Below are 24,785 nucleotides of genomic sequence, written 5' to 3'. Positions count from 1 at the left end.
CCAGGATGGTCTCGATCTCCTGACCTCGTGATCCGCCCGTCTCGGCCTCCCAAAGTGCTGGGATTACAGGCTTGAGCCACCGCGCCCGGCGAATTCTAGTGATTAGGGATGAAACTAAAAGGATAATTAAGGAAGCAAATATGAAAAATAATCTCTTAATTTGGAAAACTGTTATGTCCTTTTTACTTTTTGTTTTTTTTTTTTTTTTTGAGATGGAGTCTTGTTCTGTCATCCAGGTTGGAGTGCAGTGGTGTGATCTCAGCTCACTGCAACCTCTGCCTTCCAGGTTCAAGCTATTCTCCTGCCTCACCTCCAAGTAGCTGGGACTACAGGTGCTCACCACCAGGCCCAGCTAATTTTTGGCATTTCTTGTAGAGACAGGGTTTCACTATGTTGGTCAGGCTGGTCTCAAACGCCTGACCTCGTGATCCGACCGCCTCAGCTTCCCAAAGTGCTGGGATTAGAGGCTTGAGCCACCACACCCAGCCCTTTTTATCTTTTATACAAGTTGTGTATTTTCCTGTCTACCCTCTGTATTTAGAAACTTAATTCCAACATCTGCTTCTCTCCCAAACCAAAACCAAAACCTAGAAAAGTGAAAAACATAATTTATAGTAAGAAGAAACACTTAGAATTTGGAAATAAAAAAGAGTTACCTGAGACATTTCAGCTAGGTATGTACGGCGTTCATTGTTGATCTTCTGGTAAGCCTATGTGAAGATACAAAAGTAAAGGGTCCAGCATATGAGAAGATTAGCAATACAAGCAAGACTAAGTTAAGGTGTATGTCTCTATAGTGTAGGAAATAGTTTTGTAAGCATTTTGTGATAATTATAGAGTAGGTTTGTACATAACATTAGAAATAATGGCAGTTTCAGAGGAATTGCTAAGTATATAGAGTAAAAACGAACCTTTGATTCTTGTTCCAGTTTAAGTGCATAGTATTTCACTTGACTTTCAAGAGTCCTCTTTTCTTTTTCTAGCTGTTTAAGTAATGTGTTTAACGATTCCTGAAAATGTAAATAGTAAAATTTTATATGTATTCATGTTCTAAACAAAATAAGAAATGACCATCAATTTATTCACTAGCAAATGTCTTGTATACTTAACATTCTGTGATTTCAAAATTCTATGATGTGTACTTTTTTTTTTTTTTTCCAGACAGAGTCTCACTCTGTCACCCAGGTTGGAGTGCAATGGCGTGATCTTGGCTCACTGCAATTTCTGCCTCCCAGGTTCAAGTGATTCTCTTGCCTCAGGCTCCCAAGTAGCTGGGATTATAGGCACCTGCCACCATGCCAGGCTAACTTTTTGCATTTTCAGTAGAGACATGGTTTCACCATGTTGGCCAGGCTGGTCTCGAACTCCTGACCTCAGGTGATTCACCTGCCTCAGCCTCCCAAAGTGCTGGGATTACAGGCATGAGCCACTGCACCGGGCTGATGTGTACTTTTAAAGTAATGGCAATAATCACAATATTTATTGAACCCTAACAATATGTCATGTGTTGTACTAAGTGCTTTCCTTTTTTTCATATTAAACTATCTTTATTTGAAAAACGGTATCGTACAAACCTAACACTATCTATCAAACTTCAATAAGGGCAATTTCAGCATCAACTAATGAATAGTAGCTCAACTAACAAGAGACCAATCAAAAGCGCTTTCAAAGGAGCAGCACTGGCTGATGTTCTGCTGAGGCTGTGGGCATTCAGGACCCGGCTACAGGGAAAACAGAACCAAACCAGCTGGTGCTTTAGACCCAAGCCCTCACATTGTGATCTGCCTCCCTCCTGGGAGCCCTGGCACTTCCAGGTTCCTTTGGCACTTCCTGGCCCCTGTGGGAGCAGGAACTTGGCCTCACAGTCAGCTGGCTTCTGTCTGTTGTGGTCATTTTTTTTTCCAGAGTGCCCAGAGTGCTCTCTCAGTGGACATGGCGGTCATCCAGCTTTCCTGAGGTGTTTTCTCATGGAAGAGGGTCTTGCTATGAAAACTGGAAGTGTCATTTTTCAATTCTTGGGCAGTCTGATATAAGCAGTTCAAGTTTTCAGGTGCCTTTTGAAGTCTCTGGTTGGGGTCCAGGCAGTAGGTGTCCTCCTCCATGGACTGCTGCTGAGGCCCCATCATGTGTTCTCCATGCAGTTCAGATAGAGTGGGGAGGGTCAGCTACAGCTTCAGGAACTCCCACTCAGGCTGTGCCCTTGCACCCTGCAGAAAGGCCTGCTCCCTGGCGTGGTGGCTCACACCTGTAATCCCAGCACTTTGGGAGGCCGCATTGGGTAGATCACTTGAGCTCAGAAGTTTGAGACCAACCTGGCCAACATGGCAAAACCTTGTCTCTACTAAAAATACAAAAATTAGCTGCATGGTGGCACATGTCTGTAATCCCAGCTACTTGGGAGGCTGCAGAAGGAGAATCGCTTGAACCCAGGAGGCAGAGGTTGAAGTGAGCCAAGATCATGCCACTGCATTCCAAGCTGGGTGGCAGAGCAAGACTCCACGAAAAAAAAGGAAAGGCCTGCTTGCCGATCAGACTTTGGACTTGTCCTGTGAATTCTTTCCTTCTTTGGATTTCTTCCCACAATTGCATTCTGCATCTCCAACTTCCCCTCAGGAAATAAGAAGGATGCACCTAAGCTACCATTGTCATCCACAGTCTTCAGAGGAAGTTGTGGCCGGGACGCTGGGGGACCCACTATGTCCTTCGCTGATCCCCATTCACTGCCAAGTTCCCGTCTTCCACGTAGTCTCTTACCACCCTTGAGCAGATACAGGGCACTCAGCATGGTGTGGGCCAGGGAGGTCAGTTGTCTCACTCCAGTATTCATGGGCTGTTTCATTCCTGCCTTGGTCTGCTCCAGCCTTTCCTTCTTCTCCTTCTTTGCCTGCAAGCATTGCTTCCATCTTGCAATTTCTTGGCTGGGCAGTTGTGCAGGTTGCTGATGGTCAGTGCTGTCATTCAGATCATCTGCAGTTTGTCCTTAAAGATCTCCAGCGTGCTGTGAAGTGTGAGGGATGTGATTTGCATCAGTCACTCGGGGAAGTTCAGGAGGCCTGTTTTTTCATGCTTTTCTCAGAAGCTCACTGTTTTAGTTTGTTCTCATGCTGCTATGAAGAAATACCCGACACTTGGTAATTTATAAAGAAAAGAGGTTTAATTGACTCATGGTTCTGCATGGCTGGGGAGGCCTCAGGAAACTTACAATCATGGTGGAAGGCACCTCTTCACAAGACGGCAGAAGAGAGAATGAGAGCAAGCAGGTGAAATGCCAGACACTTATAAAGCCATCAGATCTTGTAAGAACTCAATGTCATGAGAACAGCATGAGGGAAACAGCCCCCATAATCAATGACCTCCACCTGGTCTCGCCCTTGACATGTGGAATTATTACAACTCAAGATGAGATTTGGGTGGGAACACAGAGCCAAACCATATCACTCAGTCATGTCCTGAAGGGAAGGCCTGCTCATTTCATTTAGAACCCCTCAAGCAGAGGTTTTGGAGCAGTCACGGACTGACCTCCAGCATGGGTGATACGAGGCCCCCACCGGCCTGGGGTGCTGACCACATCTTGGCCCTGGCCTTTCTGTGGACCTCACCCTGGTCTGAACCCCTCTGGGCCGTCTCTTCCCTTCTTCTCACTGCATGTCATCTCCTGATCATAAAGGCCACCACAGCAACACATGTCCGATCACCCAGAGTGTCCATAGGTTCCCTGGCACTAGTCCCAGGCTGCACATCACTAATTACTACTGCCCACAGGTGGGCCAGCAGAAGCTGGGTAGGCATTGTGTGGCAGAGAAAGGTGCTCTGTGGTTCCTAAGGGCTCTGCAGCTCTGCTTCCATTTGCCAGCGGCCTGTGGGCCAGAGCTTACCACTAATGTTCTGTCTCTAACACAAACAAGGGCCTATCGACCAGGTAGACCATTCACTGAGCTGGGGGTATCGGAGGCACCTGGTATTATAGAAAACTGTATTCTTGATTTTGCTGTACAAATAGAAAGTGACATTACTTATGCAATGCCTTGGGGGAGTGGAAAGAGCTCATGGCAGCCCCTAGCTCAGGCCACTCCAGGCCCCATCTAGCCCTATAGCACAGCTACAAGGTCAAAGCAGGGCTATGACATAGCCCTGTGTCCACACATAATCATCTCAGGGCAGTGTGGTGGCCACCCCTGGTGAGGCTCATTATCCTAATTTCAAGTTTCCTTCTGCTTCAGGGAAGCCTGGTCCTGCCTACAGAGTCTGTCTACCAGCTGGGCATGGTGGCTCATGCCTGTAATCCCAGCACTTTGGGAGGCCAAGGCAGGCAGATCACGAGGTCAAGAGATCGAGACCATCCTGGCCAACATGGTGAAACCTCGTCTCTACTAAAAATACAAAAATTAGCTGGGCGTGGTGGCGTACGCCTGTAGTCCCAGCTACTTGAGAGGCTGAGGCAGGTGAATCACTTGAACCCAGGAGGTGGGGGTTGCAGTGAGTCAAGATGGCACCACTGTACTTCACCCTGGTGACAGAGCAAGACTCCATCTAAAAAAAGAAAATGAAAAAAAGAAAAACAATCTTTCTACCTTACTAGATGGAGCTCCTTGTAAAAGGGACTGTTTTCTTCATCTCCATATCCCCAGTAGCTAGCCAGTGCCCAGTATACACTAAGGGCTCAGTCATTGTCTTATTTTCTTATCTACTCTGACTTAGGACATGTCACTTCCCTTCTTGACCTCCATATTCAGATCTGTGAATGAGTAAGTGGGCAAAGGTCCCTCTAGCTTTAACACCCCTCCAATATAGAGAGAACTCAGAAACCAGAACCAGAAGCTGAGGAACGGCGAATGGAGCATTTTCCCTGGTGTGATGGATAAGACTGTAGATCTGGTTACTAGGGTGATTTTTTTGCCACTTGAAAGTCCCTGCAGAATTTGACCCTAGTTTTCAAATCAGACTCTGGAATGATCTTCAGTGTTGGTGGTTTTGCTTTTGTTTTGAGACTGTTATTGACACAGCAGCTTCAGGAAATGTTTTTCATGGAGAGTATGGGGGCTTCTTTGGCCAAATTGGGTGGGTGCAGGCTCCATCAGCTTGGCAGCTGCTGTCTGGGCCACAGCCTGTCTGCTGAGTCCTGCTCCCCTATAGAGGTTTTTGTCAGAGGTATCTGAACAAGAGCAACTCCATCTTGAATACAGGCTAGGTAAAATAAGGCTGAGACCTACTGGGCTGCATTCCCAGGAGGTTAGACATTCTTAGTCACAGAATGAAATAGACTGACACAAGGTACAGGTCACAAAGACTTTGTCAATAAAAGGATGCAGTAAAGAAATGGGGCAAAATCCACCAGAACCTGAGATGGCAACAAAAGTAACCTCTGGTTATCCTCACTGCTCATTATATGCTAATTATAATGTATTAGCGTACTAAAAGACACTTCTATCAGCACCATGACAGTTTACAAATGCCATGGCAACATCAGGAAATTACCTGTATAGTCTTAAAAGGGAAGGAACCCTCATTTCCAGGAATTGCCCACCCCTTTCCTGGAAAACTCATGAATAATCCACTCCTTTAGCATATAATCAAGAAATAAGCAAAAAAAATAGCCCATCAGCACCCCTGGGGGCTGCTCTGCTGATGGAGTGGCCATTCTTTTATTCCTTTATTTTCTTAATAAACTTGCTTTCACTTTACACTATGGATTTGCCTCTAATTCTTTCTTGTGCAAGATCCAAGAACCCTCTCTTGGAATCTGGATCGGGATCCCTTTCCGTTAACAGTTTCTCCAGACATTATAGTGTGACTGGCCATGTCATCTGTCACACGTATGAAAACAATCAAAACCAAGAGCCTGAAGCTGCCGGGTAAGGATGAGTGCCTACAGAGGAATCCTGCTCCCTGCAGGCACATCTAAAATGTGTTCCTGTGCTCGGGTCCTGCTCTTTCCAAGAAGGCAGGCTCCAGGGATTTCCAGGATCCCCCTCCCTTGGATACCACAGTCTATGTAGGTAGCAGGACTACAGTGGTGAGAGCCGCCATGATAGTGAGGGGCAAGGGCAGGATGGTCGAATTAGAAGGCAGCATCCTGCCCCCTGGTGATGAGCTAAGTCACTTGGTCCCTATCTCCCCCTCAGAGCCACCATCTTGTCGTGGCTTCGCTCAGGAACATTATGAGCTCTCCCCCAGGAAGTGCTTCTTGGCTTCCCTTTGTTACCAGATGGGAAGTCTTGACTGCAAGTTGTCCAGGTTCTTGGTGTATTGAACAAAGACTTGAACAAAATGCTCAAATAAAGCAATGGATGGCAACGACATAGATTTACTGAAGTGAAAGGACACTCCACAGAGTGAAGCGGGCTCAAGCAAGTGGCTCAAGAGGTCTGAGTCTAATGTTCCCTGGGGTTATTAACTAAAAGAACTTGATAACACCCTTTAGAGGTTTCCAGTTGGTTACACCCTATGCAAATGAAGACAGCCCACGACCAACCCTGAAGTGAAGACTTGGCCCAAAAATACGAATCAGAGGCTGAAGTAAAGACTTGGCTCATGACCAATCAGAGGTTGAAGTTTTCCTTTAGGTTGAATTCCAAGAAGTCAGAGGCAGGTTGGCCTTAGACTCCCTGTCTCCAGACCCTATTCTCCTGCCTCATCTTCTCCAGACTCCCACCAGGTGGTGGCCTCTCTGGCTCTGCCAGGGACTGGGCGCAGGGAGGGGAGGGGTGGCTGACAGGCCTGCCTGAAGCAGGTGGGCAGTTGGTGGCCTTCAGGCATGGCCTGCTCCAATGGAGATGCCTCCTCGCTTGGCCTGCCCAGCCCAGTGCACCTCCATGCCTCTGGGAGCCCTGGGCCTAAGTGCTTTTCATAGATTATTTCATTTAATCCTTATTACAGTTGAAATGGCTAATATATTCCTATTTGACTGTTGAGAAGATTGCAGCTTATAGAGATTACATAACTGGCTCAAAGACACGCAGCTAATAATGGTAGAGCTGGAATGGAACCCAGGTAAAATGACTCCAAAGGCCACAGAAGGTAAACAATTATTATATGCATGTTCATTTTATTGCTACCATTGTAACAAAAGAGGTACAGGCAAAGACATTTAAAGAGGATGTCCTATTGTTAACTGTATACTCTAAGTCAATTTTTATTTCCTAGTGAAAAACTAACTTAGAAATCTATAAAAACAGGATCAAACAGGCATCCAAATACAGGAAAAAGTTTATGGCACCTTTTTTATAGAAAGATGGAATGTAGTGAATTATCTTGATCCACATCAATAACACCATACATATACATAATTATAAATTGTTAGATAAATGTACAATTAAAATGTATAATTTTTATCTTCCAATCTGAGTTACACTAGTTTCCTGGTATTAGTGAAATAAATGTAAGCAAACCCTTATGTAAAAAACTCCAGCTATTTGTGATGAGGGGTATCTAGGTTAAGGTCTTAGTTTCTAGAACCGGTCTACTCTGTAATATCCTCACAATTTTCGTGATTACCAACCTTTAGTGCCTATTCTACCACTCTACTTCTTTCACTTCTTTGGCTTGATAAAAATCTCCTTTTCCTGATCATATTACTTCTCTTTTTTTGTGTCAGTGCATCCCTCACAAACTCTAGAACTTTCTTTTCTGAATGCTACTTTTCATAAGAACCTCCTACCCCCATCTGTTTTAGCTGTTCAGACAGGACTTAGAAGTGCACGGTTTCCTGGGTGTCACATATAGAAATGCAGAAAAGCTTTCAAGAATCTTACAATCCTTCTACCTGGCCAACATTCACTGAGGGCTGAAATCTGTACTGACTTGATGATTGGGGATGAGGAAATCTGGGAAAGAGGTATGTGGATGGTCCTATAAAAGTGGGAACAAAGGGTGAAATCTCTGTATTGCACAGTAATTTTCACCAGAAAGCACCCACTACATAAGAGGCATTAAACCATATGGAACAAAGACCTAACCAGGAGATAGCATCTGGTTTCTGTTTTTGGTCACCCCAGTGGGTAGACAATGAGCTCATAAACAGTAACCACAGTGGCTGAGATGGCGACTTTGCATTGGCTCAACATAATGGGCTCCTTCCCAGCAAGACTAATCTAGTCTGCTGCTGCTCAATGTCTAGCCTACCAACAAGAGACGACAACATAAGCCACTGTTACTGTGCCATCCTTCAAGATCAATCAGCTGCTTGGTGGCAAGAGTTGATTATACAAGATGCCTTCCAACCTCAAAACAGCAACAATTCATCCTGACAAGTGTTCCTGATACACTTTTACCTTTCCTACCACAGTGCCTCAGCCAGCAACATACTTTGGCAATCTATCAGTTCTCAGAAGGAAGTTTGTTTGTTTGTTTCACTCAAAAGGGTTCTGTTAGGGCCAAAAAACAATCTTACCATCCTTTTCAGGTGGGACTGGCTGGACAGGCAACTGGCTGATATCTAAGACTGGCAGCCTAGCATAATTAGTGGCTCAAAGCATATGAGCTGAAGGCAGAATGCTAGGCATAGAGCTAAATTTGTAGCAAAGAAAACCCACACTGCCACTAGAAGATAACTTGTGCCTGTTCTGTAGGAAAGCTGGATTCTTTATGATTCGACTTGCCTCCAGAGCCTGCCCTGTGATCACAGAACTGAACATCAGAAATATGCCATTGGGAACTTGCTGTTGGAACTCACTGCAGAGCACTTGTGAGTTTAGGTAAATTCATCAGTTGATTTTAGCCCAATAGACCCAGGTGCCAATTTACTCTAAATCGGCTTGGGTCTGGGTTGTTTAATCATCCCACACTTTTTAGTTTTCTCTTATATTCTGGAAAAACCATTAAGAGATGCCCCTGCTGAGAGACTTTCATATGCAGAAACTTTTTCAGGAAGTTCATATAGAGGAATAACTGTCTACCCCTCTAGTGCTGCCCAGAAATGCTTGGCCCCACCCAACTCGAATCTACCACCCAGAAATGACTTGTGTTAACAATTAAACCTCCTCTGCCAACACTTCAGCACATAGTGTTCAGATTACCAAATACACAGTCCTTGGGGAGGTATGTGATCTCATCCTTAGACAAAAAGGAGATGAGTGGAAATAATTTTCTAAGGCCAGCCTGACCCACTGTCACATAATGCTATTTGAACTGTACCAGCATGACTGTGCCAGCACCTGATGAATGATGAACACCTCCATCTCCTTCTGGGTGTGAAAGTACATAACATATTGATTTACTGCTAGATCTAGTCTCCTACTGGCCCTGTCCTGCCAGTCTTGGACTTCTAACATGTGCCACAAAGATTAGTTCTAATACCTAAATAAATAAAAGTACTACTAGCTTTGAACTATACCTAGGAATTCAAGTCATGCTTCAAATATGCTTTTAACTGTGGCTCAAGCCTTCAATCATGAAAACCTGAAGATTCCCTGCCCCAACTGAAAGGATAAAGGTGGCTGGAGGGGTAAAGATTGGTATATACTGGATAGCCCAACAGAGATCTTTAAAGAATGATTTTTACCTAGGAAGTATGTTCTGGGCTCTGCTCTGTGCATAAAAGGGCCATCTAACTATACGTCCAGAGCTAGTGGGCTTGGTTTCTTGAACTGTCTCTGTGCCCAGCTCTGGATCAGTGGTGGGGGTGAGTATCTCTTTTCTAAGAGATACTATGGTTGGCCAGTCTATGTAAGGTCTCCACCTCTAGACTAATGAGCTCTGGGGACATATAAAGCAGAGAAAACTCTGTTGGTATAAACATATGATTGAAAGAAGGAGAAAATACAATTTGCAGAAGGAGGGGAGTTCTGTCCTAGAAGAAGCCAGAGGGAATGCTGATCAAACCAAACCAAAATGCCCTCTACAAAGGAGATGTTAAAGCCCAGGGTTTGGCCATGGTATACGGGTTTCTGAAAAGGAGTGGGAGAGGGAGGGATTAATACAATTAAGCAGTTCAAGGAATTGTGAGGCTACAGTATTTGTTGAATTTACAATCAAGTTCCCTAAAACATTGGTAGGAAAGTAGAGAAAAAAAGGGTTAGAGGTCAGAGCAATAATACACTCATTTGGTTTAAAATTTAATCCCCAACTGATAACTGATCATTTTCAGTGACTCCAATGAGTTCTCACACTCTTGCAAATTAAAGGAAAAAAATCTTCAAGTCAAATTCTCTCAATTATATTGGTTATGATCTAGGTCACTAAATCTATTAAAAGAATCCTTCAGGCTGGGCACGGTGGCTCAAGCCTGTAATCCTAGCACTTTGGGAGGCCGAGACGGGCGGATCACAAGGTCAGGAGATCGAGACCACCCTGGCTAATACGGTGAAACCCTGTCTCTACTAAAGAATACAAAAAACTAGCCGGGCGACGAGGCGGGTGCCTGTAGTCCCAGCTACTTGGGAGGCGGAGGCAGGAGAATGGCGTAAACCTGGGAGGCGGAGCTTGCAGTGAGCTGAGATCCGGCCACCGCACTCCAGCCTGGGCGACAGAGCCAGACTCCGTCTCAAAAAAAAAAAAGAAAAAAAAAAAGAATCCTTCAAAGAAAAATGGAAGCAGTTGACTTAAATCTCCACAAAGCAAAACTGCAAGATATTTCAGAGCTCATACCTTCCTGAAACACAGCTACTTCTCTAAACACTTTATTCTCTCTTAGATACTTCTTAACAATTACTAGAATTTTAAAAATTATATTAAGAGAATAATTCAGTGAAACAGGGCAAGTTCCAGTCTCTCAAAATAATTCTAGTGATAAAACAAATCCCTGAGAAATGACACATCCTCACTATATATATTTGACTAACATCCCTGTTAAAACGTAATTGGATGATATTTCTCAGGTAGGTATTATTATTCTTCAAAAATTAATTACACACTAGTATCATGAATGGTTTCCAGTTCCCTTCCCCCAAATACAAATTTGCTCCGGAAGAAAATCAATAAAAGGCAAACATATGCAAGAAGCTAAACTGAGTCATTTTATAGAAAATTAAAGCCCTATGAAATAATCTGCTCAATATGAAGAGCTTTTGAAGGGGTAATCAGGGGGTGAGGGAGGTAGTTCAAAATTCTGCTACATGGACGCTTGCTCCAAGAATTCCAAGTTTAGGCTACCATAGTAACGTAGATCAGTTACATAATTTGTTAAATATATTTATAGATGTAAAATGATTCCAACCCTTTTTAGTATAGTTTTAATGGAAAATGTATTCTAAGTTCTAAAAGAAGTTAGCTTACAAATAACTTTCTGCAACACAAATTATTTTTGCATTAAAGATGACCTGAATTAGATGGGATTCAAAACTTTAGAAATTCATACCCAAAAAAAGTACATACAAATAGCAGTTAAAATTACAGGCAGTATGTTATTAAAAGCCAAAATGTGAAACATAGACAATAAATACTTCAGAAGTTTTTAAAAGAAGTTGATCAACATGGGCTACAGAATCCTTAAAATGAGAAGGATTTTGATGGAAAAAGTGAAATGGGAAGAGCTATCTATTGGTCACAGGCTTGAATCAGAAACGATTATTTAATGTTAGTGATAGAGCTGAAGCAAAATATTTGAGCAATAAACAAAAGACAAAGTAAGATACCTAGGGAAGGACCTGGATAAAGAAGGCTTAACATGTTAGGCTCAGGAGTCTAAGAACTGGGAGCTGTTCCAAGTTACTAAAGAAGAGACATGATGAAAACAGGGACTTAGGAATATTAGTCAAGTGGCAGTCTCTATGACAGAGGATGTTTGCTGTTACTTTCAGGTGTAAATTTGCAATTCTAACTCTTGAGGCCTAAACATTTTTAATATACCTGTACTTCCTTTGTGACTTAGACTATATCTTACTGCTGTTCCCAACCTGACTAGATTCCTTGTCTCGTGGCCTAATTTTACAATTCATTCATTTATTCAAAAACTGCCTATGAAGCACCTCTTATGTGTCAGGCATTGTGCTAGGAATAGCACACTAAGAATTACAAACCCAGACCCTGTCCTCATGAAGCTGAGCATCTAATAGGGGATTCAGAATGTGGTCTATCTTAATGAATGTTACATGTGAGCTTGAGAAGAATCTGTGTTCTGGTGGTGTTGGATAGAATACTCAATAAATGTCAATTAGATCAAGTTGGTTGGTAGCACTGTTCAGGTCAACTGCCTGCTTATCAATCACTGACAGTGGGATGTTGAAGTCTCCAACTTTCACAATGGATTTGTCTATTTTCCCTCCAGTAATTAATCAAAGTTACCATTCAGGTGCACCTACCAGTTTACAATTCTAACAGTTCTCATTTTAGGTGAACAGATCTCAATTGTGACTGTCCACTTTTGTCTGTTTATCCAGATTTCAGGGTAGGAGTTTGCCCTGCAAACACAATTTTCTAATCGGTCCAAGAAAAGTCACTAATTTTCTTTTTTTTTTTTTTTTTTTTTTTTTTTTGAGATGGAGTCTTGCTCTGTCACCCGGGCTGTAGTGCAGTGGCCAGATCTCAGCTCACTGCAAGCTCCGCCTTGCGGATTTACGCCATTCTCCTGCCTCAGCCTCCGGAGTAGCTGGGACTACAGGCGCCTACCACCTGGCTAGTTTGTTTTTTTTTTTGGATTTTTAATAGAGAGGGGGTTTCACCATGTTAGCCAGGATGGTCTCGATCTCCTGACCTCGTGATCCGCCCGTCTCGGCCTCCCAAAGTGCTGGGATTACAGGCTTGAGCCACTGCGCCCAGCCTGATTTTCAGTTTGAAAGTTGTAATGACAAGATTGACAACTTTCAAGCTGTATACATGTTCTAGCTGAAACAAGGAGTCACATACTTTGATCCCCTTTTCTAACTGAAATGAAAAGAATGAATTCTCCAAATCAATGGCTGCATACCCTGTACCTGAAACCTTATTAATCTGCTCTGGCAGTAATATCACATCAGGCAAAGTAGCTGCAATTGAGGCTACTAATTTAAGTCTGTAGTGCCTACAGTTTTTCCCCAAGAGACATCCAGTTTCTGCAGCCATTAGGCTGGCAAATTAAAGACAGCTATGATAGGCACCAGTATATTTGCATCTTTTAAGTCTTTAATTATGGCACTACTCTCTACTGTCTTCCCTGGGATAAGACATGTTTTTGATTTACAATTTTGGTCTGGTGAAGGGAGTAGTTTCAGAAGTTTTTGTTTGGTCTTTTCCCTACCATGATAGCTTTTACTTCAGAGAATAGGGACCCACAAGGGAGTAACTTTCAACTGTCAAGTATATCTATTTCAATTATGTACTTGGTGATGGAGATAATTATCACTGTAGGGGTAGAGGAGTCTGTGGGCACATGGAGCCCACTGTGATTTGGAATTTGGTCATAGATTCCCACTCTGGGAATGAATGTCAACTCGGACTCTGTGCTCAATCGTCCTTGAGAGCTAGTTATTTCCTTTTCCTCAGTGTACAGTCACCTGTGTAAATGGCCAGAGGTCCCTTTTGGGAGGACTATGGATACTGTCATAACATAAACTTTGACTAGTATTGCAGGGCCCTTCTTAGGAATCCAGCCACTTCTTTGGTCAGTAGTTTCTGGTTCTGGAAATTGGTTCAGATCTGGGAAACGAGTAAAAGAATTATGCCTTCTGCTGGGCTGTCCTCAGCCTCCTGCTCGTATGTTTTTGCTTTTCTTTCTTTAACTAGAGATGCTGAACAGCACCATTCTTAATTGGCTTGGCAGCCAGGGGAGGAGGTGGGTGCAGCTCCTGAGGGGGAAACCAGTTGTCTTGTTGGGAAGAGGCCTCCACAGCATTTTCCAGCACAGTGGATACTCTTCTAGCCCTTATTAGAGAAGGGTGGGCCACCTCTGCACACCCGGAGGGTCCAGGTAGACTTGTAGAATCCAGATCCTCAGGGGCACCTATCCAGATGTCCTATCAGAGCTTTCAGGATCCCTGGTCATCCCTATCAGGGCCCTGCCCTTCACATAACAGACCTACCTGGGCTGAGCATTCAGATGCCTCTGGAGCTCTGCAACTCTCACAATTAGGTCTTTAGCCTATTGTTTTACTCTGTCCACCCTTCCACTACTGGTATAGAGGGCCTCTTATGAGGCTACCACCAAGACTTTCTGGTTTCACATACTTGTTAACAGTCCTCAGCCTCTCATTATCCTTATGTAGGCTGTCAGTAAAACTTAGTAGCAAATGCCCGCATCATGGCTTCTTCCACAGTACTCCACTCCAACAGGACATTTTCCAAGATCCTCATCAGTGCAATCTTTATGAAATGAACTGCCACGTTGGGCCAGGATCTACTGTTGTCACATCTACCAATCAGAACAGATACTCTTCCTGCTACACAGTGAGTGAGCCAGTTACAAATTACCTCCTATTTTCTCATATCACTATTCTTACTCCTAGTTTTAGACCTGGTCTTCTGAGAAGCAGACACTATGATGGGATTACATGTGAAAGGATCATGTTATGAGACACACCTGTGTAAAAGGAAATAGGGAGCAGGAAGAGGCCAGGAGAGCAGTCTGACAGTAATGCAAGTCTTAGTCCTAGTAAAGGACAGGGAGAGAAGGTTGGTTGAAAGCAGAAATGTCCTAGGCTGTAATGTAGTCTACGAAAAGTTTGGCAAAGCCAACTAAGAGTGCTCACATCTGCAGCACATATACTAAAATTAGAATGATACAGAGAAGATTAGCATAGTCCCTGTGCAAGAGTGACACACAAATTCATGAAGATTTCATATTTTTACAAGCTAGAAAAGATTACAGTCCTATCTTCAACCTCCTTAAACAGAATAACTCTCAGCTAATAATTTTGTATCCAGCAAAACTAAGTTTCATAAATGAAGGAGAAATAAAGTCATTTTCAGACAAACAAATGCTGAAGGGATTTGTCACTACCAAACCAGAACTATAAGAAATGCTAAAAGGAGTTCTAGACCTTGAAACAAAAGCCCAATATGTACCAAAACAGGACCTCTTGAAACCTTAAAACTCACAGGGCCTACAAAACAATAACACAATGGAAAAAAAAACCATCTAGGTAACAATTAATATGATGAAGAGAACAGTGCCTTATATCTCAACATTAACACTGAATGTAAATGGTCTAAATGCTCTGCTTAAAAAACACAGAATTAATTTAAAAAATCACAAACCAAATATCTGCTGTCTTCAAGAGACTCACCTAACATGGAAGGATTCATATAAACTCAAGGTAAAAAGGTGCAAAAAGATATTCCATGCAAATAGAAACCAAAAGTGAGCAGTAGTAGCTATTCTTATATCAGACAAAACAGACTTCAAAGCAGTAACACATTAAAAAAAGCAAAGATGGTCAGTATATAATGACAAAATGATCAATTAAACAAGAAGATACTTCAATTCTAAATTTATATGCACCTAACACTGGAGCTCCCAGATTTATAAAACATTTTAAAATGTTTAAATTTTAAAAATTACTACTAGATCTAAGAAATGACACAGCAATACAATAATGGTGGAAGACGCCACTGACAGCACGAGACAGATTTTTGAGACAGAAAGTCAACAAACAGTGAACTTAAATGACACTCCAGAACAAATGGACTTAACAGATATTTACAGAACATTCTTCTCATCAGCACATGGAACATTCTCCAAGACAGACCATATGATAAGCCACAGAATAAATCTCAATAAATTTTTAAAAATTGAAATCATATAAAGTATATTCTCAGACAACAGAGCAATAAAAGTAGAAATCAACTCCAAAAAGAACCCTCAGAACTATACAAATACATGCAAATTAAATAATCTGCTCCTGAATGATATCTGGGTAAACAATGAAATAAAGATGGAAATTTAGAAATTCTTTGAATTGAATGATAATAATGACACAAGCTATCAAAACCTCTAGTATACAGCAAAAGCAGTGCTAAGTTTATAGCACTAAATGCCTCTATCAAAAAAGGTGAAAGAGCACAAATTGACAACCTAATATCATACCTCAAGGAGCTAGAGAAACAACAACAAGCTAAACCCAAAGCTACAAGAAGAAAAAAAATAAAAAGATCGGAGTAGAACTAAATGAAATTCAAACAAAAAAGCCCCAAAAGATCAATGATACCAAAATCTGGCTCTTTGAAAAAATAAACAAAATAGAACATTAGTTAGATTAACCAAGAAAAGAAGAGAGAAGATCCAAATAAGCTCAATTAGAAATGATACTGGAAACATTACAACCAACACCATAGAAATAACAAAACATCATTCAAGCCAGGTATGGTGGCTCATGCCTGTAATCCCAGCACTTTGGGAGGCTGAGGCAGGCAGATCATTTGAGGTCAGGAGTTCGAGACCATCCTGGCCAACCTGGTGAAACCCCATCTCTACTAAAAATACAAAAATTAGCCAGGTGTGGTTATGGACGCCTATAATCCCAGCTACTTGGGAGGCTGAGGCAGGAGAATCACTTGAACCAGCAGGTGGAGGTTGTAGTAAGCTGAGATTGTGCCACTGCACTCCAGCCAGGGTGACAGAGCAAGACTCCAACTAAAAAACAAAACAAAAATCATTTGAGACTGCTATAATTACCTTTATGTGCACAAACTAGAAACCCTAGAGGAAATGGTAAGTTCTTGGAAACATGCAACCCTCCTAGGTTAAATCAGGAAGAAACAGAAATCCTGAACAGATTAGTAATAAGCAACAAGATTGAATCAGTAATTTAAAAGTTGCCAACAACAACAACACCACCACCACCCAGGACCAGTTGGATTCACACCTAAATTCTATCAGGCATTCAAAGAAGAACTGGTATCAATCCTACTGAAACTATTCCAAAAGACTGAGAAAGAGGGAATCCTCCCTAAATCATTCTATGAAGCCAGTATCACCCTGATGCTAATACCTGGAAAGGATTCAACAACAAAAGAAAACTACAGACCAATTTCCCTGATGAACATAGAGGCAGAAATCCTCAACAAAATACTAGCTAACTGAATCCAACAGCACATCAAAAAGATAATGTATTTTGATCAAGTGGGCTTCATTCCAGGGATGCAGGGATGATTTAACATATGCAAGTTAATAAATGTGATATATCACATAAACAGAATTAAAAACAAAAACCATATGATCATCTCAATAGATGCAGAAAAAGCTCTGGACAAAATCCAGCATCACTTTGTGATAAAAACTCCCAACAAACTAGACATAGAAGGGACTTACTTCAAAATAATAAAAGCCATACATGACATACCCACAGCCAACATCATACTGAATTGGGAAAAGTTGAAAGCATTCCCCCTGAGAACAGGAACAAGACAAGGATGTCTACTTGCACCACTCCTATTGAATATAGTTCTGGAAGTCCTAGCCAGAGCATTCGGGCAAGAGAAAGAAATAAAGAGCATCCAAATTGGAAAAGAGGAATCCAAACTATTGCTGTTTTCAGATGACATGATCGTATACCTAGAAAATCCTAAAGACTCCTCCCAAAAGACTCCTAGATTTGATAAACAAATTGAGTAAAGTTTCAGGTTGCAAAATCAATGTACACAAATCAGTAGCACTGCTGCACAACGAAATGACCAAGTTGAGAATCAAATCGAGAACTCAATCTCTTTTACAGTAGCTGCAAAAACAAAACAAAACAAACAAAAAAACTAGGAATATACTTAACAAAGCATGTGAAAGACCTCTACAAGGAGAACTACAAACCACTACTGAAAGAAATCCCCGATGACACACACACAAAAGGAAACGCATCCCATGCTCATGAACTGGAAGAATCATTGTTGTGAAAAGGACCATAATGCCCAAAGCAATGTATAGATTCAGTGCAATTCCCATCAAAATACCAACATCAGTTTTCAAAGGATTAGAAAAAAAAAAAATCCTAAAATTCATATGGAACCAAGAAAGAGCCCAAATAGCCAAAGCAATCCTAATCAAAAAGAACAACTCTAGAGGCATCATGTTACCAGACTTCAAATTATATTACAACGGTATAGTTACCAAAACAGGATGGTACTGGTATAAAAAACAGGCACATAGATTAATGGAACAGAATAGAGAACCCAGAAATAAAGCCAAATACTTACAGCCAGCTGATCTTCAACAAAGCATACAAAAACATAACCTGGGGAATGGACCCCCCTTTTAATAAATGGCTCTGGGAAAACTAGCAATCCACACGTAGAAGAATGAAACTGGATCCCTATCTCTTACCAACTCAAGATAGATCAAAGACTTAAATATAAGATCTGGAAGTATAAAAATTCTAGAAGACAAGGTTGGAAAAATTCTCATAGACATTGGCCTAGGCAAAGAATTCATGACTAAGATGCAAAAAGCAAATGCAACAAAAACAAAAATAAATGAGACCTAATTAAACTAAAAAGCTTCTGCACAGTAAAAGACATAATAATCAGAGCAAACACACAACTCACAGAATGGGAGAAAATATTTGCAAACCACACATCTGATAAAGGACTAGAATCTAGAATCTACAAGGAACTCAAACAAATCAGCAAGAAAAAAAAATCCCATCAAAAAGTGGGCAAGGACATGAATAGATATTTCTCAAATGAAGATATACAAATGGCCAACAAACATACGGAAAAACGCTCAACATCACTAATCCTTACGGAAATGTAAATTAAAACCACAAAGATGCTACCTTACTCCTACAAGAATGGCTATTAAAAAGTCAAAAAACAATAGACGTTGGCATGGATGTAGGGAAAACGGAACACTTATACACTGCTGACGGGAATGTAAATTAGTACAACTTCTATAGAAAACAGTATGGAGATTCCTTAAAGAGCTAAAAGTAGATCTACCATTTGATCCAGCAATCACACTACTGGGTATCTACCCAAAGAAAAAGAAATCATTATACAAAAAAGACACTTGCACACATATGTTTTTAGCAGCACAGTTCCCAATTGCAAAGATGTGGAACCAACCTAAGTGCCCATCAGCTAACAAGTAGATAAAGCAAATGTGGTTATATATACACCATGGAATACTACTCAGGCATTAAAAGGAATGAAATAATGTCTTCTGCAGTAACTTGGATGGAATAGAAGGGTAATATTCTAAGTGAAGTAACACAGCAGTAGAAAACTAAAAACTGTATGTTCTAACTTGTAAGTGGGAGCTTTACTGTGAGTACACAAAAGCATACAGAGTAATATAATGAACTTTAGAGACCCAGAAGCGGGTGGCTGGCAGGGAAGGAAAGGATAAAAAAACTACACATTAGTGGCCGGGTATGGTGGCTCATGCCTATAATCCCAGCACTTTGGGAGGCTGAGGCGGGCGGATCACAGATCAGGAGTTCGAGACTAGCCTGATCAACATGGTGAAACCCTGTCTCTACTAAAAATGCAAAAAAAATTAGCCGGGAGTGGTGGCACATGCCTGTAGTCCCAGCTACTCAGGAGGCTGAGGCAGGAGAATCGCTTGAATCCAGGAGGCAGAGGTTGCAGTGAGCCGAGATTACACCACTGCACTCCTACCCGGTGACAGAGTGAGACTCCATCTCAAAAAAGAAAAAAACTAAAAATAAAATAAAATAACAATAAAAACTACACATTAGGGACAATGTACACTACTCGGGTGATGAGTGCATTAAAATCTTAGAATTCACCACTGTATAATTCATCCATGTGACAAAAAGAAAACACACACACACACACACACACACACACACACCCTTGTACCCCAAAATGTATTGAAATAAAAACTTTTTGAAAAAAGCCATCAGGGAACTTTAAGTCGAAGTCAGCTGACAATGGAGTCCCATGCTTCGTGGGAATGGGTCTGCCTTAGTAGCTCCACTGCACTTAATCATAGGCGGAGAACAGCCCTTAGGAAGTATAAACCTCATACAAAAGTAGTAACACATGTAAAATTTTTTTGAAGCCCAGCACCTATGGTCCTCAATTAACCTTCCTGTCTGGGAAGTCTGTGAAGTTCATTGTTGGGTCACCATACTAACTTTTCTATTTTTTTAAAATTGTTTTTTCTCTTATTTTTTCTTCCTATTTCTTCCCATTCAACACGCTAACTTTTCTAAAGGGCATTTCAGGTTTTTTGCTGAAGAATACTCCAATCTCCTAACCCTTAACATTTAATCCTATCTGCTGGTTTCATGGAGTAGGGCAGGAGAAGAGAGCTGAGAGTTCCATTATTCAGACTGCATATTTTCATTTGATCCCATCATTCTTAGACCTCTATCTCACTCACACATCTCTGTGTCTGAAACTCCAGAGTACAAGAGCTATTGCAGTTTAATTTCTCCAGAAAATAGACTCCTAACTGAAGGAGAGTATCCTGGCTGCATGGGATGGCAGAGGGGTCCCAGTGACCAACTGCTCCATGTGTTCATCTTCAACTGTCTCCCAGTTTTCAGCTCCTTTCTCACCCCCATCTTCTTCCATATCTGCCAAGTTCTAAAGCACGAAGCAGGTCAGAAGAGTGAATGCATTATTTTCACCAATATTCTTCTCTGTAGGCACTCTGTTTGTTGCTTCCTCAACTTCTATCAAGTCAATTTGTATTCTTCCAGCTATGAGCCTTCCAAAATTTGTTTAAATCACTCACCTGCTGAGATTTCTTCTTATCCATTCATTTCAATGATCAGCTATCATTTCTTGTCTAATAAATATCAGATCCAAATGTAAAAGTAGGCCCCTGGGTGCTTATTCTTAACATTTTCTTCACACTTCAAACTCAACTTTACCAAAATAAAAATTATGATTTTACTTAAACTAATTATACCCAATTATACCCAGTTTTCCAATTTTACATGTGTTATTGGATTTTGTCAGGTGGGAGTACTTTAGGAATTTTATACATGGGAAGAATATGGGTTTGTGAGACAGGAGCATGTAAAAGTGAACACACCCAATGATGTAATAGTCATTAAAAAAATTTCCTAACTGAGGCCCCACACACATACTGCCTTACTTACTAGTTTCACAAGCAAAAAATGTTTTGACTAAAATGGGGAACATTCTAATTAGGCGCATTTGCATTTTTTAAAGCACAATACAACTACTGCTTCAATAATATTTCTACTATTCTGCTAGATTTAAAAATAATAATTTTATACTCAAAACCTGTGAATTCTAAAATAGATCACATTTGAGATCGTTAACAACCCACCCTGGTATTTAAGTTAGAAATTCCATCAATGTTTTTATTTAAATTTTTTTTATAATGTACTAATTTCTAAAGCCTTATAGGCACCATGTGGAAAACATATTAAGAAGCAGCTTCATAGGAGTTGTGGTCTTCGTGCCTTGTCCTTCTTTCTCTCTTCACCATTGTCTTTAGCTTTAAGCTTTAACACCTTGGTTTCTTCTTCCAGCCTCTAACACACGACTTTGTCTCCCAGCTCTGTGGGTGTTCATTCTCTCCAGGCTCAACATAGAGACACGAAGTATTTTCTCTTCTGCAGTTAGCCTCAGCACTGCCCCCACCCAGTTACAGCTGGTGTGGTCCAGAATTCCTGGAACCCACTTCACTCTCCTCTGTACCTGCTTCTTATGAGTTGTGTTTTAGACATACTATGCTTTGAAATTATACTATAACTCAGGAAGTTATGATGTGTCATTGGGGCAATCTCATGGGAATAAGGCCAGCATAAAAATAAATTATCCTGGGGAGAAGACAAAAACACATTATAGATTTTGCAAAAACTACAGCAATCATGAAATAACCTGGACCACAAACAGGAAGATATTTGTAATTATCCATTTATAATATACATATCAGAGATCCCTGTAAAATATGAAACTATACTACAATAACTTTAAGGTTCCCTCTTTTACTGACTCCAAAATGAACTAGATATCTTTAAAACAGAGGAACAGACTCTCTCATTCCATCAGTTCCAATTCACTGGACTACTCATAACTTAATGTTCTTGATCTTCCCAAGGAGCTGCTTTTATCTGATTATATAAATCAGTGGTAATATACTAGAAAACTGCAGCCTGGAAAGACAAAGCAATGTCACAGTTAAACTGAAAACTCTGTTAGATATTAACAACAACGAAAATAACATACATAAAGCCAATTCTTCTACTATCATACAAGAGCTGTTTTGTTTTGTTTCTAACATTAATAACTTCTTAGCATTCCAAGCAATAACATATTTCACCTACATTCTTGTTTTAATTTGCTTTTTAAAGGTCATTTTCCTAGAGTAGATTGAAACAACAGGGTAAGAAAGAAATTTCAAGATACTGTTTACACACCTGAAATAAAGTATACTTAGGTTTTTAAAAAAGTCCCTCACCTCTATCCAAAGCAGAAAGAAAATTCCATTGCTGCTTATTTTTTTTTTTTTTTTTTTGAGGCGGAGTCTCGCTCTGTCACCCGGACTGGAGTGCAGTGGCCGGATCTCAGCTCACTGCAAGCTCCGCCTCCCGGGTTTACGCCATTCTCCTGCCTCAGCCTCCGGAGTAGCTGGGACTACAGGCGCCCGCCACCTCGCCCAGCTAGTTTTTGTATTTTTAGTAGAGACGGGGTTTCACCGTGTTAGCCAGGATGGTCTCGATCTCCTGACCTCGTGATCCGCCCGTCTCGGCCTCCCAAAGTGCTGGGATTACAGGCTTGAGCCACCGCGCCCGGCCGCTTATTATTTTTTAAATGAATAATTGCTAAAGAACACAAAAAACTAAAGTAAAAAAAAAAAAATCACTCCACTGAAGCTTACAAAAGAAAAAACAGAAGAATACAATTTAGTTAAGCACAGCTCCTAGACACACAGTACTTTTCAGTATAGGCAACTGCAACAATGAAAGAACACAGCCTTCTACATACTTAAATACCAAATGCCCCCTTGTGGACAGCACTGTTACTAGATTTACATAAAAGATCTGTTTAACTTTTCTCTTTGTGATTTGAAGCTATGTACCTATCCCCTAATTGACCATTCTGACCTTGGGGAGAACACAAATCCAGTGAGGGTTGACACAGAACACCTCAGGAGGCAGTCTCGGAGGTTATATCATTTTAATAACTTCAATACTTTAAAAATATACACTTCATGCATGTCAATAGTGCTCTAGGGTCATTAATTTTAATGACTGGTTATCAGGCATTAAAAACAAAATTTCTAAGAATTTTCAGAAGGCATAAACTACCAGAGTGAGCCCAGTGGGAGCATGACTAACTGGGTGTACAGCGAGGTAATGAGTGCCAGGAAGACCCAAACAGGGCTGGATGTCCATCAGGCAGCACAGCTAAAAGAAGAATCTGAATCATGATAAAGGAAAGAAATTAGTATTACAGTCAGGCAAATGGTGTGGGGCATCAGGATGAAGAAAAGATAAGTAGGTCAATGAGTAATACGACAGACTGGAAGTCAGAGAGTGGGACATGACATGGACAACAGAGAATAATAGAGAGGAGAGACTGGTGTGGGATAAAAACAATGGCCCGATGGTTTAAAAGAACTAAGACTTAAAACCATTTCTTCCTTCAGGTTTCTCCTGCTTTTGTAATATGTTCTTCTCCTGTTTGTCGTATGGCAAACTGAAACATATGTCAGAAGAGAAGACAGACAAACAGCCAAGGATTAATACTTCAAAAAGTCAGTTCACCAAAGGATTAATTTGCAGGGAGACCAATCTACCTATAATTCCAAACTTACTAAAAACTCGCTTTAAGGAAAATCCTTCATATATGTGAACGTATAATCTGAAATATATTCTTTTTCTAAGTAATTTTCGATAATAATACTAAATGCTAAATCATTTCCGTAAGTTTTGGGTTTTCAACAAACATTTCTTAAAATGTTACTAAATAAACTTATATTCGTTAGAACATATTCAAGGATTTGGATTTTTTCAAATTGGCTTCCTGTGAATTGGTTTTCTACAAATTGATCAAGAGTCTTCCAGAGAATGTTTGAATGAGATTAAGTATTTTCCTAAATAATGTTTCTTGTTTCTACACCTTCTCCCCTATTCTTTTCACCACCAGCCAGTCTTGCTAGCTTTAGGAACAGGATCCATCTGACTGACAAAGCATAGCACTGGTAAGAGATTTCCCTGAAGAATCCAAGCTGCCTGGGTGTCATGGAGGACAAGGGGGTGGGTATTGATAGGAAAACTAGAGAAAGAGAAAAATAGGGGTCATCACTTTTATGACTCTAAATGAGTCAAGAAACAGGACTTCCACTTTGCAATACAATTGACTGCAGGGTTTTGGTGGGGCTTGTTGATAAGAGACATTACACTAACTTATCACAAGCAAGTCTGTATTGCACATCTTTCTCTGAGGGATATAGATCCCCTACATCTGTTGATCTCAAGTGGTGCTCTGTAATAGAGCCTATTGAGATGTCTGCCAAAAAATACAAATGTCCACGCCTTACTCCAGACCTACCAAATTTCTGGGGAAATCCTCAGAATGTATACTTTTAATATACATTAGTATACATACATAATGTATATAAAAGTATACATTAAGCAGCACTATTCACAATAGCAAAGACATGGAATCAACCCAAATGCCCATCAATGATAGACTGGATAAAGAAAATGTGGTACATATACACCATGGAATAATATGCAACCATAAAAACGAAAGAGGTCATATCCTTTGCAGGGACATGGATGGAGCTGAAAGCCATTTTCCTCAGTAAACTAATGCAGGAACAGAAAACCAAACACCACATGTTCTCACTTATAAATGGGGCCTGAACGTTGAGAACACATGGAAACAGAAAGGGGAACACCACACACTGGGGCCTGTTAGGGAGCAGGGTGGAGGGAGTAGAGAGCATTAGGAAAAATAGTTAATGCATGCTGGACTTAATACTTAGCTGATGG

The 24,785-nt window shown here is 41.0% G+C and overlaps 1 protein-coding gene across 3 annotated transcripts in view; it reads right to left on the bottom strand.

Moving 5' to 3' along the window:
• CCDC169 (coiled-coil domain containing 169) overlaps positions 1 to 24,785 on the bottom strand; it is a 66,334-nt gene that overhangs the window by 21,761 nt on the left and 19,788 nt on the right. For all 3 annotated transcript variants that reach the window (XM_011943022.1, XM_011943023.1, XM_011943024.1), the window contains 2 exons: positions 912 to 1,010; positions 657 to 710 (listed from right to left, as the gene is read on the bottom strand). In XM_011943022.1, coding sequence (XP_011798412.1) covers positions 657 to 710; positions 912 to 1,010 — 153 coding nt within the window. The remainder of the gene's footprint in view (positions 1 to 656; positions 711 to 911; positions 1,011 to 24,785) is intronic.

This window comes from Colobus angolensis, unplaced genomic scaffold (genome assembly GCF_000951035.1).
Source record: "Colobus angolensis palliatus isolate OR3802 unplaced genomic scaffold, Cang.pa_1.0 Scaffold214, whole genome shotgun sequence".
Taxonomy (NCBI): Eukaryota; Metazoa; Chordata; class Mammalia; order Primates; family Cercopithecidae; genus Colobus; species Colobus angolensis.
The sequence above is the reverse complement of the archived record's forward strand: the minus strand, read 5'-3'. Positions and strand labels throughout refer to the sequence as shown.